This window comes from Ictalurus punctatus, chromosome 20 (assembly GCF_001660625.3).
Source record: "Ictalurus punctatus breed USDA103 chromosome 20, Coco_2.0, whole genome shotgun sequence".
NCBI classification, from domain to species: Eukaryota; Metazoa; Chordata; class Actinopteri; order Siluriformes; family Ictaluridae; genus Ictalurus; species Ictalurus punctatus.
The window spans coordinates 6,141,665-6,157,996 of NC_030435.2; the positions used below are offsets into that span (position 1 = coordinate 6,141,665).

The 16,332-nt window shown below is 38.9% G+C and overlaps 1 protein-coding gene across 1 annotated transcript; it reads right to left on the reverse strand.

Moving 5' to 3' along the window:
- Positions 1–1,282: 1,282 nt before the first annotated feature.
- ppp5c (protein phosphatase 5, catalytic subunit) lies at positions 1,283–12,512 on the reverse strand. The gene is made up of 13 exons (XM_017496092.3): positions 12,402–12,512; positions 10,373–10,614; positions 9,850–9,997; positions 9,623–9,744; positions 9,182–9,247; positions 8,949–9,047; positions 7,376–7,481; positions 7,138–7,280; positions 6,286–6,373; positions 6,088–6,128; positions 5,468–5,646; positions 3,858–3,939; positions 1,283–2,502 (listed from the first exon to the last, which is right to left on the reverse strand). The coding sequence occupies exons 1-13, from the start codon at positions 12,466–12,468 to the stop codon at positions 2,440–2,442; spliced, it is 1,446 nt and encodes a 481-aa protein (XP_017351581.1). The 5' UTR covers positions 12,469–12,512; the 3' UTR covers positions 1,283–2,439.
- Between the last annotated feature and the right edge of the window lie 3,820 nt (positions 12,513–16,332).

Below are 16,332 nucleotides of genomic sequence, written 5' to 3' on the forward strand. Positions count from 1 at the left end.
CTTGGGATAAAAATTGGAAAAGAACATAAGGCGATTTAGCAAATCTAATCTGTAGCTCCAGCACAGACTTAAGTTCTCAGAGGTCAATTAATCTCTGTCTCTAATGAAACCAGCATGGTTGTATTTTGAGTGACAGTGGCAATATATGCATTAAGGTGGGGGGTAAATCTGTGGCTGCTGTCAAAGTCAAAGCATAAAAAATTGTTTAGGTAGAGATTATCTGAGTGCAAATAAAGGAAGGTAGCATCGTGACGCATGGCGGCATCATTGTATTTAGGAGACCCCACGCGTCTGTACATATGGCCTGGGGTGAGAATCCCCCGAGCACAGACTTGTCCACCCAGCCATGATGCTCCTATTGTTATTAAACAGTTTACAATCTGCTAATGAAAAGACACAGCCTGTGAAGGACGCACAAATGCATCACATCAGGAGTGCTTGATTATACAAAACTCTTAACTCCTCAATTTAACAATGACTTATAAAAAATAAATAAATAACGAGATACAGACATTCTTTTTATTACTTCACAGCCTTCTGGTTAACAAGCTTATGTTGAAAATTCACTCCAAGTGGCTGCAAACCAAAATATCCCTTACGTGCTGGTTTTCTACAAACGCCTACAACTAGTCATTTGTAGTTTATTTAGATGTCACAAAGTAAAATGATTATTATGGTGTTTAAAATATAGTCTAGATTTAAAAAAAAAATAAAAATATTTTTTCACAAAGAGAAATTCCCTATTCTTGATCAAGCGTTCCTGATTAATAAATACAATTATAACATAATGCATTGTCAAACAAGTTTGTCAAAATGCAATTTTGGTAATTGTTCCCCTGAATGTCCAGGCTCACGCTAAACTTATGGTTACTTGATATAATATCTACTTCTTTCAGAAGCACTTGGTTTCATGAAGCTGGAAAGATCAGTCCTCCCATCTACTGGTAACATCTACACACTACAACATGACATACATGTTTCCCAGCAGAACATTGCTAGGACCGTGACACTGCCTCCTCCGGCTTCCCATAGTGCATCCTGATGCCATCTCTCTCTTTTTTTTTTTGCTTTGGGAATTATGAGCATATTACTGGCAAAAAAAGTTACTTTAACCCATTTTCATTTAAAACTACAACACAATAAAATGTGCAAAGATTGAAAGGGTCTGAATACTTTTGAAACCCAGTGTATATTTATGAAAAACAACACACATTTATTCTCTTTGTACACCCTGGTAGCTTCCTCCCTGAGCAGTTTACAATAAGACAACATACTGCATTACTAGAATTGGAGCGTGATTTTTTTTTATTCAATACTTTTTCCCCCAAACATGTACACAGGGATTTCATTGTTACAGTATATACTGTATATACATACACATTTGTGTATATAACATTATCTAAAAAGTCAAGGGCATGGGCTATGGCTGCTGTGCGTTTTAAGATTTCTAAACATCAGTCATGTTCTGTCACAAATCCACACTGGCGGGATGGGGTGGACTTAGCTAAACAATCGTACAATGAGGGTTGGGTGGGGGACTACAGCTATCTCCAGTGCACTTCAGTCAAGCAAGCTGGAAGAAAAACACGTGTTGGTGCTGCCAAACAGATCGGAGTACAACGGACAGTGGACCTTCACAATACTGAAGAACATGTGGAGAGAGTCAAACAGTCGAGTAACTACAGGGGGTACATGATCTCATTTATATGATGGACAAAAGCTTGAGTACAAATGAACCCAACTCGATCTGGCTCTACGATACCGAGAGACGTACGCATGAAGGCAGCTGATTACAAAAACCCAAGTAGCACAGGATGATTTCACTGCTACAGAATTACAGATACACACACTGTTGTCCCTCCCAACAAAGCTTCAAATTAAAAAGGGAGCGTGACAAATGCAGAATTGTTTACACAGGACGACACTTAATCAGTTTCCTAATTCAGGATCTTAATGCATCAAGCGGCTCATCCACATTCGTCCTAATGGCAGGGCAAAAAAATTATAAACACCCTCATCCATCTTTCTCCAAGCCGTTTGCTACATACGACCCCAGGTCTTTGGTACAATCCAGCTTGTTGTGTTCTCTATCTTAGAAATCAACTGCGAATACTGGATTAAAAATCCTTTACACCTATGAAAAAAACTGAAGGGAAAACAGACTGATACGTATCAAAATTAAAATGGATTAGCAACCAAGGTCCTGTTTTCTTTTTTCTTTCAACTATGTGCACTCGAGTTGACTGCTTGCTAGACCAAGAAGCATTTGATCACTTTGAGTGCTTGTGTGCGTTAGAAGCCCTATCACTTGTGGGGGGAGGAAAAAAACTAAACAACAACAACAACAAAAAAAAAAAACGGGAATGACAAGTGTGATGTGTCTGGAGGGACTGGTGTGGACTTGAGAGAGTAACAGCTGCTAAGAGATGGCTGGAGCCTCTACATCATTCCCAACTGTAAGAGTGAGTTGGCGTATGCCATGGGCTTAACATTCGGATGAGGCTGTGGAGACAGAGGAAACACTCAGTTAGTTGTTTAAGTTGTGAATATCACAGCTGCAAGTCTTTGGGTAAAACAGTACCTGTCATGCAAGTAAATAAAACTGAGGGAAAACAAGATCTTTATACATACAGTGAGGGGGTTTTGTATTTATAACAATTTCTAACAATTTATGTTATAAATTGCAAATCAATTTATAACATTTTTGACATGCGTTTTTTCTGGATTTTCTTGTTGTTATTCTGTCTCTCACTGTTCAAATAAATCTACCATTAAAATTATAGACTGATCATTTCTTTGTCAGTGGGCAAACATACAAAATCAGCAGGGGATCAAATACTTCTTTCCTTCACTGTAATGATTTGTCATGTGGAGAAAAAAAATATATCAGACCATATGATTTACACAAGCATTAATAATCATCCCTGTCTTTAAGAATTTTTAATTTTCTGACACTCTTATTACTTCACCCACATCCCTTGTTCCAGACATTCCAATTCTGGAAATCTGTATACATCATGAATGTCCAGAAAGCAGAATATGAGTAAGAACAAATTTGCAAATACTCACTAAAAGACCAAAATGACCATCAAAAACAGTATGAATAACAACAACAACAACAATAAGAAGAACCACAACAACATTAACTATTTTAAGACTCACTAAGCAAGAGGCTGTCATGATGAAAATATACAATATGGTATGGCTGACAGTATTCTAGCACTACCTAGTGGTTGGTATATAGCATGACTATAGTTTTTTTCCATGACACTCCAGTATGGTAGAGATAACATTCATTATTTACTTGTTGAACAGCAGGAAATCTGTATTTTATTTATTTATTTAAAATTCATTTTATTGGGAGTCACTGTATTGGGAATTTCTGGGAGTTTGAATATTAGGCTTTGGCTGCATATAAAAACATGGTCCAGCAAAAAATACTCAACAATGCAGTCAAGGCACCTTGACCTCAATTATCAGTTCATGAACTGATGAAGAAACTATGGCATCTGCAAAAAGCCTGAGAAGCCACTACACCAAAGAGCACAATAATCATAGCTACATCACCTTTATACTTACACCAGGAAGTTATTAAAAAAGAAAATGGGACTTCAATGTATTTTTTTTTTTTTTTAATGTAGGAAATGTCGACATAAACCTTAAGTGCTTTTTTTGAGCTTCATTACTGCTTTTCTTGGAACAAAGAAATAGTGAGAAGTGAGTAGCGAGTCCGATCTCCCTGAATAACGATTTACGAAATCCCACTTCCAAATGAAACATGCCTACTAATTGATATTAATTTTAGTCACTTTGTCACTGTCTAACTATACAGTGTGGTTCAGAGTGAAGATACTAACCACAGCAGTGAACTGGTGGAATTCAGGCTTGAGGTCAGATCCCCTGAGGTGAATGTAGGCTCCCTTGTTACCCATCTGGTCACTACAGGCAAAAAGATAAAGAAAGGATGCGAACATCAAGTCACAAGGCATACAGTAATTCAAATCTCTGACCTGTACTTCAACGTAGAATAATCTTTAAATGTTACATTTTGAATGGCCTGCATACCTACTTAAGCATTTTAAGAAATATTCCTGATATTGTCGTGTAATGTAAAGCACATAAATCTTTTAACACTGAAAGCAGCACATTTCATTGTAAAATAAATTCCCATTCCTATGAACTTTTATCAAATGGATGAATATTTCAGTCTGACGTCATTATGAGATCCAAACTTCCTAAGGTCAGCGTGGTCATTATAATGTATTTTGTCTCGTTAACTAACCTTCTCTTTTTCTGCTATACTAGTGAATCACACGATACCGCAGAGTTAAATGGTTAGCCGAAACTACAACGGTGGACAATTGCCGTCGTTCAGCAACACTTAACATGAAACAATGCAGCTTCTGTAGCAGAGCTACTGCTATGGCCAATCACAAACATTTAAGTAAATTATTTAGCTGAAGGCAGCTCATCAGACTAGAGACGAGCTACAGAGGTAGAGATGATGAAATCGGAATAGTTAGACTTGAATGGACAAAGAAGCATACATTTATTCTCCCAAGCTTCAAATTCAGTCTGTAGTTTTAGTCAAAAGTGGTAATATGTTGTGCACCTCTATGAAACAAATCAAAACCGCTTCAAATTCTCTTATCAGAAGGTAACTGTTGTTGCCAAACAATCATTTATAAGCACAGTCTTTGTGAGGAACCAGTCCGTCACAAATTTTTTAATCTTTTATCTTTCGTGTCTGTTATTTATTGACCAATGCTTTAATGACATTGTGTAATTTATTTTTATCTTGATGCATTTTTCCCTCTTTTATATACTTCCTGTCCAGGGACTACAGGAGCAGTCATGGACTGTCCATTGTCCCTGTGAAATAAACTACTAAATAAATAAAATAAATAAATGCATTTTAGTTGAATGTATACAGTACATACTGTCTAATTAGTGTGCACTTACAGAAGTAATTATTACAAATGACTGATCAAAAAAAATTTATCTCATCCTTTATGACCTATTATAATAATTGATTACTTATTTGTAATAACCATTTATTATAATTCATTCAAATAAATGTAATCTCATCGCACTACTTTGTCTCTGTGTATGATTTGGAGCGGGCAGAATTCTAGACCTAATGACGCGTATATAAAATAACTAATGCAAATTAACCGTTATTTTTATCCTTTCAGTCACATTTTGCACCGCAAGCATCAATGACGGCTTTAACTTGTCAATGCCGGCACGTGACCATGGTATAAGCATCTACATCTAGGGGTGCATTACACGATTTTAATGCACTGTGTGGAGGTTATTTGCCTCCATTCTGTGCATTAAAGTCGTGTAATGCACACCTAACCATGAATTATCCCACACACACTATATTTTAAGTGTCATACTTATGAAGCCTCACTCATGTGCACGATGACAGTAATTTTTCCATGTTAATAAAGGAGTACTGTACCAGTAATTGGGCGCGGAGAACACCGTGATGCACTTCCCTGAGTGAGTGACCTCATAGCCCTCAGCCTTCACCTCATGACTGCGCACGATGTACTGCAGCTTGTTCTGTTCCAGGAAACGTTCGGTGACATCGGGCCCGAACTGACAGCTCACGCCACGCTTACTGATAGACCGCCCATTCTGCAACACATTCAATTACATTCAATCTGTGACTGTTCAATCTGTGAATCAAACGACGCCATAAAAACGCCTCATTAAACACAGCGCTCTGTCACTCAAATATGTACCGCTGAGATCAAAATTCATGACATAAATTCGTCTACGTGGCTTTCCAATACCACAACGTTCAAACAAAGGTAACAAACAAGTACTTTCGTTTTAGTTTATTCCCTGTTAGATTTGCATTGGAATTTTTACTAGCTTCTTAAAATGAGCTCAAGTAAGAACCATGACCTCATTTTAAGTCATTTTAAATCAGTTAGCAATAATTTCAGGGAGAAAGTGATCCTCTGGCAAAAATGTCCTTGACTACATAAAGTCTATCAGTTGTAGATTCATAAAAATGAAACTGTTAATATGGACTCTAAGGGACATAGCGGTAAAATTAGAGAAGAGACTGACCTGCGGCTGAGGATCTGACCACAGGAGATCACACATAGGACCTGGAAAGTCATATTCGGACGTGATAAATGAGGTGGAAAAAAAGAGAGAAAAAAAACAAAGAATGTGCAAAGATAAAATAACATACATATACATACACACACACACACACACAAATAGATATATTTTTAACTCATACAAAGCAGTCTTATTTCCTACCCGAGTCTGGAGGCTGTCTGTTTCTGTCAATCTTTCTAAGATCATCTAAGGTCACACCATCTTCACTAAATAAGCCCCCGTGCATCACCTGAAAACACACATTACATAGATACTTAACCACAAGGACAAAAAGTAGTTTGTAGACCCTTAGGATAAAATAAAAGAGGCAAGGAAATTTACTTATAGTTTTTATCATCTCAGTTTATCAAAAATCTTTATTTCGGTCATATTTTTGTCAGATGTTATACGCTGCCTTGTTCTGCTCAGGACTGGGATTTGAGTCACTGCAAGAGTGAGTTCTTTTTTTTTTAAATAATTATTTTCTTTCACCTTATGTTATGTTGCAGGATATAGCCACAGTTCAAAATAATCTAATAAAAATGTAGTGTTTTGTCAAATATTTCATTTTTATTTATTTTTTTTTTTTTTTTAGGGGAAGCAAATTTTTCCCACTCAAATGTATAAAACAAATATATCCATTGCTATGGATATAAAAAAAAAATCTGCTGGTATATGATATATCAGTTGCGTTTGACTTTCAGTGCATTCTGCTAGGTCACTGAGGGTAAGTACAGTGTGTATTAGAAAACTCACTGTAACAAACTGTGCGTGACATGGATTAGTCTAAAAAAAATGTGGGCTTCTACCAGGTTCTCAGGTTTCCTCCCACCTCCTTAAAACATGCAGTTGTTGGATTGATTACTCTATATCACCCCCAAGTATTAATGAGTGCGTGCATGGTGCACCGAGATACAGACTGATTTAAACCCATCTTTACGAAGGGTGGCAATAATTCTGGAGCTGACTGTATGTACACACATTGTTATAAAAAAGAACCAAACTGCTGCTCACCAGCACTTTGTTGTTGATGCACTGTGTGAGTGGAAGCCACTGAAAGACCTCACTGAAGAGCTGGAACATCTGCGCCGTGTACTTGGCCTTGACCTCGCCTTCGAAGCCATACATCTGATTCATGTTATCTGTTTCGTGGTTACCTAGGAATGAAATGGAGGTTACTCTCTTACTCTTTAAGCGTGTGTGTGTGTGTGTGTGTGTGTGTATGATGTGAAATGCTGAAGCCAGGGCACACCTCTCAGTAGGTGGAAGTGGTCTGGGTAAAGGAGCTTGAAACCAAACAGCGTGAGAATGACCTCCACTGAGAAGGAGCCACGGTCCACAAAGTCACCGTTGAACAGCTGCGTTTTTTGGTTAAGACTCATATTACGCAACAAGCAGGGCGTGAAATAGAAGCCATGTCTTTAAACCACTTGGAAGAAGTAGGCATGCATCAATGCTGTTTTTTCAGGTTGAGTACTACAGCAGTACTGATACAGAAATGACTAACTTTCTTAATATTAATCAATCAGGAACATCAAAGAACAGGTCACGTTTGAAGTGCTTTGTTCAGCTTTAAGTAAAAGTACATTCTTGTTTGCATTGCGTCAGAATCCCTCGCTGTCAAGATGCTGATAAACATTGTCTATAGACATTTTTTTCTCACCTAGAGAGAACTGTATTGAATAAACATACCATAGTTCCTCCTCTTGATATTTTCAGTCCACAGCATGCAATCTGCTTTGATCAGATTACTGATGGAATGATTATATTTATCCAGATCATGGTCATGTCGTGTCATCTGTTCATTAGCATGACAACATGCACTAGTCACAATGTATTACATGGAATTGGATGAATAGCAGTAAATATGCATGCTATTGGACTGAGCTCCAGCTACTTCAACTGTCACGTCAAATCAAAAACAATGCTCCCAATCAGGATCCACCAAGTGTTTTTTTTTTTTTTTTTTTTGTAGCTCATTCCCATCTTCAGAGCTTGTCCACTGATGCCAACTAATCCTTATTACAGCTAAATCTCACTGGGAAATACGTGAGCATTACTTCTTACATCCGAATGGAAGTCCCCATGAAATCAAAACTGCTGATTTGTGGCTTTTAGTATGAATATGTCAGCGTTAAGGTTATCTATAAGCTAGTGTGCTTCCTATGACAAAACTCAAATTGAAAATTTACAGTCTCTCTCTACCACTGATACGGATCAACAAATTTGATGACCTCATTCTGCACTTCAGCCTCTCATCAGATTTTCTGTCCGATCAATTCTGAAGCGTCCCGCCCAAACATTATAAAAATCCCCTTGCCGCAGTTCGTGTTGTATCGTATCAGCAAGCATGGGTCGTAAATGTGTCTTTGGCTGTTCGAATGCGCACGCTTTATTCAGTGTTCCAACTACAAGATGATTACGAAAGAAAATGGCTTGAATTCATTCACTTTGAAGAATGAGGTATTTGTGCCAGGCATTTTCCTGACGAATCCTGGTTCGTTTTCTTCATTGGTAGAGTATTCTGCGAGGTCCGCTGGAACAGGTGAAGGAGATGGAGAAAAAAATCCTCCACAAGTGAATCCAACGTATCCTTATTGCTCGGGCTTGCACCCATGGAATTAACTGTCGAGTACGCCTTAGCCAGGGGCTGCGAGGTAAGCTAATCGCTATTGGCTACTTAAATGGGGGGATGAGCCACTCAACATGTCCTACACTGATTTCCTGTTTCAGTGGAAATTACGTCAACACATCGAATAACGCTACTCATTTCAATGCACTTCACAGGGACTTTTAAATGCTTTGAGGACATACGAAAAGGATACATATGGATTGGTCGGAGATGGTAAGCCGTTCAGCTCAAATATGTTTAGAAGGTCGTAGTACTGGCCGTGCGTGTCCCCACAAATAGTTATTTTCTCTGTCTGGAACAGTTACCAAAAACAAAACAAAAAAAAACAGTTACCACATCAAGAATAGTTTATGAGTAGAAATAAGAAAATAATTTAGATCTAAATCACAAAAAACAATCCTAACAAGCCTTAGTTTCTTTTCTTACCTCTTTTAATGTAATTTCAACAAGACTTGGTAATTTGGATAAAACGTCTTTTACTTGAACCAGCATCTAAAAAGGAGTACACGAATACCACAATATGAAATACAGCGTCATTTAAAACAGACGTGTTTCGTTCCAATCAAGCACACATCTGATTCCACCTGTTTAAATCAGTCCACCTTGGCTTTCAATAGACTCAAATGTGGCTTCTGTTTGGTTGGAATGAAAATCTGCACCCACAGCGGCCGTTTCGGGGTAAGACTGGACACCTCTGAGGTAGGTGGTGTTTGTACACATTTGTGTGACAGCCGGGGAAAATTCTTTACTTTCCACGTGAGCAGGGGGGGCTTGGTCAAATCTGAGTCAACTTGCTAGTCACATGATGAGTAGCGAGACAGCAAATTAGGGACTTGCAAGTTATCAGACTCTAGTTGTGAGGTTTACCTGGTAAGCACATTTCCTGTGGAGTTTCTTTTGGTCCTTAAACCACTCCATCAGCTCCTTCATGAACTTCAACGTGACCTTACTGTCTTCCAGTTTAGGGCCTACATACTCATCCTCAATCGCTGCAAAGGAGAAAATTGTAATAAAATAAGCACCGGAAGGGTTAGTCCTACAGATAACCTGCACGCTTTATAAACAACGTTCAAGTAGAAGGGATGAGTACTTACTCATGTTCTCGATGTCTAATGAATCCACTACTGATCGTTTCAGTTCATCACTGGCGATGGCTCTCTCGAAGGCCTTCTGTTTTACAATCTTGTTGCACTCTTGATATTTCAACTTGGCATCCTTATCATTGGGTCGCACCCTCACTACCTGTTCAGGTCAAAGACGAGAGCAAGGGAAGAGGTTTAATCAGTCTGTGCAACGACGCGCCATTTCTCAAAGCTAATACTAAGTGTTTGAGCAGAAAATTATTGTATACATAGGTGTAAGGTGAAACAGCTAGAGGAAACAGTGTATCATGTCTCAGTGCAAATGTAATCAACCACAAGCATCCTGCTTTTACCTGCAGAAATATCTTCCAGCATTTTAAAGTTATTTACATCTTTAACATACACATTAAATGTGATTTTCATCCACAAATCTACTGATTTAACACTATACCTCTAATTTATACATCTGGTTGGAAAATAGTTATAACCAATAATTATTATAATGTTAATCAAAACAAAAAAAACAAAAGCGTACTGTCTCGTAATCTTTAAGCGCGGCCTTGAATTTGCCCAGCGCCATGTTAGAAGTGGCACGCCGGTAATAGCCCTTGATGTAGTTCTTGTCGATCTCCAGGGCACGGGTCGCATCTGCCAGGGCGTAGCCATAGCACTCGGTGCGCAGGTACGCCAGGCTCCGGTTACTGTAGTAGATGGCATTGGATGGATTCAGCTCCAGTGCCTCGGTGTAATACTTGATTGCGTTCTCGTAGTCTTTTTCTGAAAGGAAGAGCCGAAGAGTGATGATCGCAATCAGTCTATCTATATTCACCTTTGTTCTTTGAAGTGACATGCTGATTCATCAAACAGCCTCAAAATGCTTTTATTGTTAACGCAATAAACATTCAGTAAAGGAACAAATGTGCAAGCTACTGGAAGCAGCGGCACATTTGTGATAATCTGCACACACGATGTTGGTCAGTAAATCCCATGTCAGTGACATACAGCTGGACTAAACCAGGTCTTCACATCACACACATCGCTTGCCAGCCAACCTCGATTAGCTGAGGCTTAAACATAAACTATTTAGTCGGAATACACAGATCGGACGCCAAATATTGATATCTGTATCAATTCTGGGCTAAAATGCTGACTCAGGTTTTACAAAAGTGCCAAGAATAGTAACTGTGGGCAGTGGGAGAGGATTGGTTGAATGGGGTGGAATGGGTGGGATTGGTGAAACTTTCTGCAGAAGCAAATAGGCCTAGACAAATGTTCTCCAGGAACAGAGGGGATTACTCAAATGTTCAGCAGGACTGGGTGGGATTGGTGAAGAGTGTCTGACCGAGCAAACAAGTGAGTAACTGGGATTGGTCAAACGTTCTACGTGACCGGGGGGGAGACTGGTCAAACTTTCTACGTGAGCAGGAGGGGGATTAGTCAAACTATTAGTGGGAACAGGTAGGATTGGTCAAACTTTCGACGTGAGCAGGAGGGGGATTGTTCAAACTTCCCACGTGAGCAGGGTGGATTGGTCAAACTTTCAGTGAGAGCAGGGTGGATTGGTCAAACTTTCAGTGAGAGCAAGCAGGGGAGGGTTTGGTCAAACTTTCCACTTGAGCAGGTGGGTTTGGTCAACACGTATTGCGATTTTGTTTGTTTGCTCTTTTAACACTAGCAGACATCCGACCCTGTAAAAACTAATTTCAGGGAGGTAGCTTAACCACCCCTGCAACCCCATCTCACTTCTATCTATCGAGCTATCCATACACGCACACACATTTTATTTAAGCGCTGGAAAAAAATAAGAGACCACTGCAAATTGATCAGTTTCTCAAATAAAAAGCCACTAACCATTGAGCTTTAATTCATTTTATAACTTGGTTATCACATGGCCAATATGATTATGAGGGTTGCCCAGTAGCCAGTTAGTAAGCCAAACGGCAGAAGTTAAAGTTGTGAAGTATTTTCCTAATTAAAGCATATTTTAGTTACAAAGGTTACAAATAATATATGCGTTATTGATTAATTAAGATTAAAATCACCGCCTTGTGAATGAATGACAATCATTCTTTTCTCGAATTGATTTGTAACTGTAACAATACAGCTAACGTTCAACTAACAAGCTACATCTGGCTTACCTGCTGAGATACACTGTGTGTAAGAGTACAGGGACTGAATAGTGTAAACTAAATCAGTTAAATAACTTGCAGTACAGACTAGCAACCCCGCACGCGTCTCCATCACGTCACGCTAGTTAGCACGTTGGCTAAATAAGACCACCACGGTACATACTTAATTATTCACCAAGAACGAACCAGACTCGCTTTAGGACACATTTCATTTAACGAGCATGTTAATGTTGTGTATTATTACAGGGTTCTGTGGGCTTATAATTGATTTAAGCTACCTACCGGCTTCGTGACTTCACTAGCAAGGCTAACTACTCAGCCTGACATGCGCCATCCAATCCGAGAACACGAGCACTTTCCGACCCATAAAATACCACACAGTTACATAAAGGACAAACGACTATTACTTGTAACTGCCATTTGTTTTAACGTTACCTTTAAAGTAATTATTCGCCTTCTCCTTGAGTTTCTCAGCCTCGGCACTCCGCTCCTCCTCCGCCATTTTCTTACTGTCGTAATCCGTTACGATGGCCGTCAACAGTCAAACAATGGTCGTAAAAACTGGAGTTTGCGACAGCTCGTTTTCTTCTGTGGTCAGCTCTAAAAGCTTTATTTTATTTTTTTAATCAATCGCAATAAATAAATAAATACATAAATAAATTAGCGAAATATTTTCAATGTCTAAATATCCGCAACGCTATTTATTTATTTTACTTCACATCATGTAAATACGATTACTGTATTTTCCACCATTATTATAAATGTCTTAAGCATAGGTTTGTATGTTTTTTATGCCATAATGTTATTTCTGTTTCAGTGTTACACTGCATCTCGCACAATATTGCACAAATACCTCATAGTCTATACATACGCTATATACTCTATATAGGATTATGTAAAATATGTCTTTTACCAATTTCTACTTTTCTTTTTCTTTTTGTAACATTTCATATATTTGTTCCTTTATTTGTAATTTATGTGCTATTATTTATCTTTTATTTTCCATTGCAAGAGCCATGAGAACATCCAAACTTAGAATGTCATTGTGCTTGGGCATATGAATATGACAGTCAAGTTCTTGAATCGTCTTATACTTGTAATATTTCCTCTGGGTCTGTAGGGGGCGCTGCATCTCTGCTGGAGACAAGTCAGGTTTTCATTGGCCATAATAATTAATTTAAACCACCTTTACCATGCCAGATAAAAGGTCATACCAACTGATGCACGCAAAGCTTCCATCACCAGACTCAGAAAGCTTTTATTATTCACTTTTATTTATAAACTTTTATTATGATTTAGGCTTTTGTTATTCACATATGGTCACATTATCTGGGTTGCAATTCTGCTAAGTTTATTGACACTTTCTGTACAGTTTCCCTCTGTGGCTTTCTTGGTAATAGAACAAAGAAAACACTGGGTCCAGTGAAAGCTGTTGAAATGGGCCAAAGTACCACAGGTGTCCAGTGTTACTCACTAACAGCCTTGCCATCTGAAGCACACACCCTGCCCTCTTCTAGTGTTTGTCAAAAACAACACGCAACCTAAAATTAAAACCTCACAAACTCACTCAGGGCACTTTTCCTAACAGCTTATTGTATAGCACATCTGCAAAGACTAATGCTTAAGACTTGGGCATGAAATTTTTCTTTCTTTCTTTTCCAAAACGTGATTCATGGGGTCTGACTTAATTAGACATTCTATCGTTTGATTCAGTTCACTCAAGCAGAGAAGGTGAGACACTGTTCAGCTTTCCTCCACTAGATCCATATCATGACTCAAAGCAGCATGAATGCGAGACAGTCATCCAAACAGAAAGGAACGAGTGCGTGTGTGTGTGTGTGTGTGTGTGTGTGTGTGTTTGTGTCGGTAGGGGGTCCTGTCATTTTGACTCACTAGGGGTATCCCATGCTGGAATGATTCAGCAAGCCTCATCAAATGGCTTAAGAAGCAGATGTTTTCAAGTGCAAGTGAACTTTCCCTCACCGCTGTTTGAAGAATGAGTCTTTCTGCACAACATTTATTCCTCATACAGAGTAAAGAGAAGTGGGCCCTTGATGCAGGTGAGAGACAGGAAAGGAGAACTAAATGGAAAGAATCTCTCACAGGAAGCTGTTGTGCCAACATCTAAGGCAAAGCAGAAAAGAAGGAGTGAGACATGTACGGTCATAGAAAAGTCATAGAATTTAAAGAGCAGGAAAGACAGACCATCTCATTGAAACGCCAAGGAATATTTTGTCCACCATATATGACATACTGTATAATACGAATTAAGAAAGCGTAATATATTACTTATATGTGGCTTTTCATTTTCTTTGGGTATTCATGATTTCTGGAATTTATTAAAATAAACTGCAGCCCACTTGTGGAATGGTAGCCTCACAGCTCCAGGGTCCCATGTTCAATCCTGAGCTCAGGTTGCTGTATCTGTAACACTAAATTGTCCCTAGGTATGAATGAGTGTGTGAATGTGTGTGTGCAGAATAGACTAGTGTCCCATCCTTGGTGAATATTCCTGCCTTGCCCAGTGTTGACAAAAAGTGATCACTAAGAATGATGATGATGATGATGATGATGATGATACAGTCATGTGAAAAAATAAGTACACCCCATTGAAATTATTGGCTTTTTTGACATATTTGGGTAAGCAAACATTTGATCTTCTTTGAAACACTGCCAATTAATGAAATTGATATACCTGAACAAAACTGCAAGGAAAATGAACTTTTTGATCATTTATTCAACAGAAATATCAATAGATGTGATATTTTTCCGTAGAAAAAGTATGTACACCCTTGGCCTCAGAAGCCAGTATTTCCCCCTTTATCAGAAAAAAACTTCTTGTAGGTGTTTGGCATAATTGTCCACCAGGCATGCTGGAATTTTTGACCACTCTTCCATGCAATATTCTTTCAGTTGTAAGATATTTGAAACTTTTCTTGCATGTACTGCCGGTTTCAAATTCCCCCACAACATTTCAATGGGATTCAAATCCGGTCTTTGACTAGGCCATTCCTTAACCTTCCATTTCTTCTTTTTGGGCCATTACTTGGTGGATTTGCTAGTGTGCTTATGATCATTATCCTGTTGAAAGGTCCACTTTTGGTTCAACTTCAACTTTTGGACAGTCGGCCTCACATTATCTTCAAACACTCTCTGATATGATGCAGAATTCATAGTTGAATCAATGATTGCAAGCTGTTCAGTCCCTGAGGCAGCGACGCAACCCCAAACCGTTACATTTCCACCACCGTGCTTCACAGTTGGTATGAGGTGCTTCTCCTTTAAAAGCTGTCTTTGGTCTGTGCCAAACATGTCTGCTGTTACTGTGGCCAAACACATTATTCCAAAAGGCCTGGTATTTGCCTCTATGCTCATTGACAAACTGTAGTCTTGCAAAGGCTTTTTCTGGCATGCCTCCCATGCAGGTCAAATTTGTATAATCTCTTTCTGATTGAAGAAGCATGCACTTTGACACCAACAGTTGCAAGACTTATTAGCAAATCCTGTGATGAAATTTTGGGGTTCTTGGAGACTTCTCTTTGCATCAGACGGCATGCTCTTGGGCTGAATTTGTTGGGCTGAATTTGTCCACAACCTTTTTTTGAAGGCCTTACAGAACTCTATAGATCTTGGCATGATGACACCACACACCTCAATAACAAAGGGAACACCAGACACTAGATATGAGAGGGGTATAAATAAGACTCCCTAAGTGGGTTCTAATCACTGGCACCCAATCTTGCGCACCTGATTGTAATTTTATGGATTTGAAGGTGTGATAAATGTAGGGATGTACTTATTTTTTCCTATGTGACTGATCCGTTTATTTATTTATTTTTTATTTAAATTGTGAAAATGACTACAAAACGTTAATTTTATGTGATTTTATAGAGTGTATCACCTTTATTAATAGGCACTGTTTCAAAGATGATCAAAAGCTTGCTCATTTAAATATGTCAAAAAAGCCAACAATTTTCATAGGGTGTACTTATTTTTTCACATGACTGTATTGATTATCCATCCATCCATCCATCTTATCCTACACAGGGGTTGTGGGGAGCCTGGAGCCTATCCCAGGGGACTCATGGCACAAGGCGAGGTACACCATAGACAGGGTGCCAACCCATGCCAATCAGCCTATAACACATGTCTTTGAACTGGGGAGAAAACCGGAGTACCTGGAGAAATCCCCGAAGCACAAGGAGAACATACAAGCTCTGTGTACCCCCAACCCCAGAGATGCGAGGCAAACTTGCTAACCACTATGATGATGATGATGATCCATCCACCTTCAACCGCTTACTCCTTTTCAGGGTCACGGGGAACCTGGAGCCTATCCCAGGGGACTCATGGCACAAGGCGGGGT

Excerpts from the sequence above, each read along its gene's own strand:
- ppp5c (XM_017496092.3), bottom strand. The coding sequence starts at position 12,468 with ATGGCGGAGGAGGAGCGGAGTGCCGAGGCTGAGAAACTCAAGGAGAAG. Across the intron at positions 9,745-9,849 it reads ATTAGACATCGAGAACATGA|CGATTGAGGATGAGTATGTA; the intron begins GTAAGTACTCAT and ends TCTCCTTTGCAG. Across the intron at positions 3,940-5,467 it reads TTCTCCGCGCCCAATTACTG|TGACCAGATGGGTAACAAGG; the intron begins GTACAGTACTCC and ends TTTTGCCTGTAG.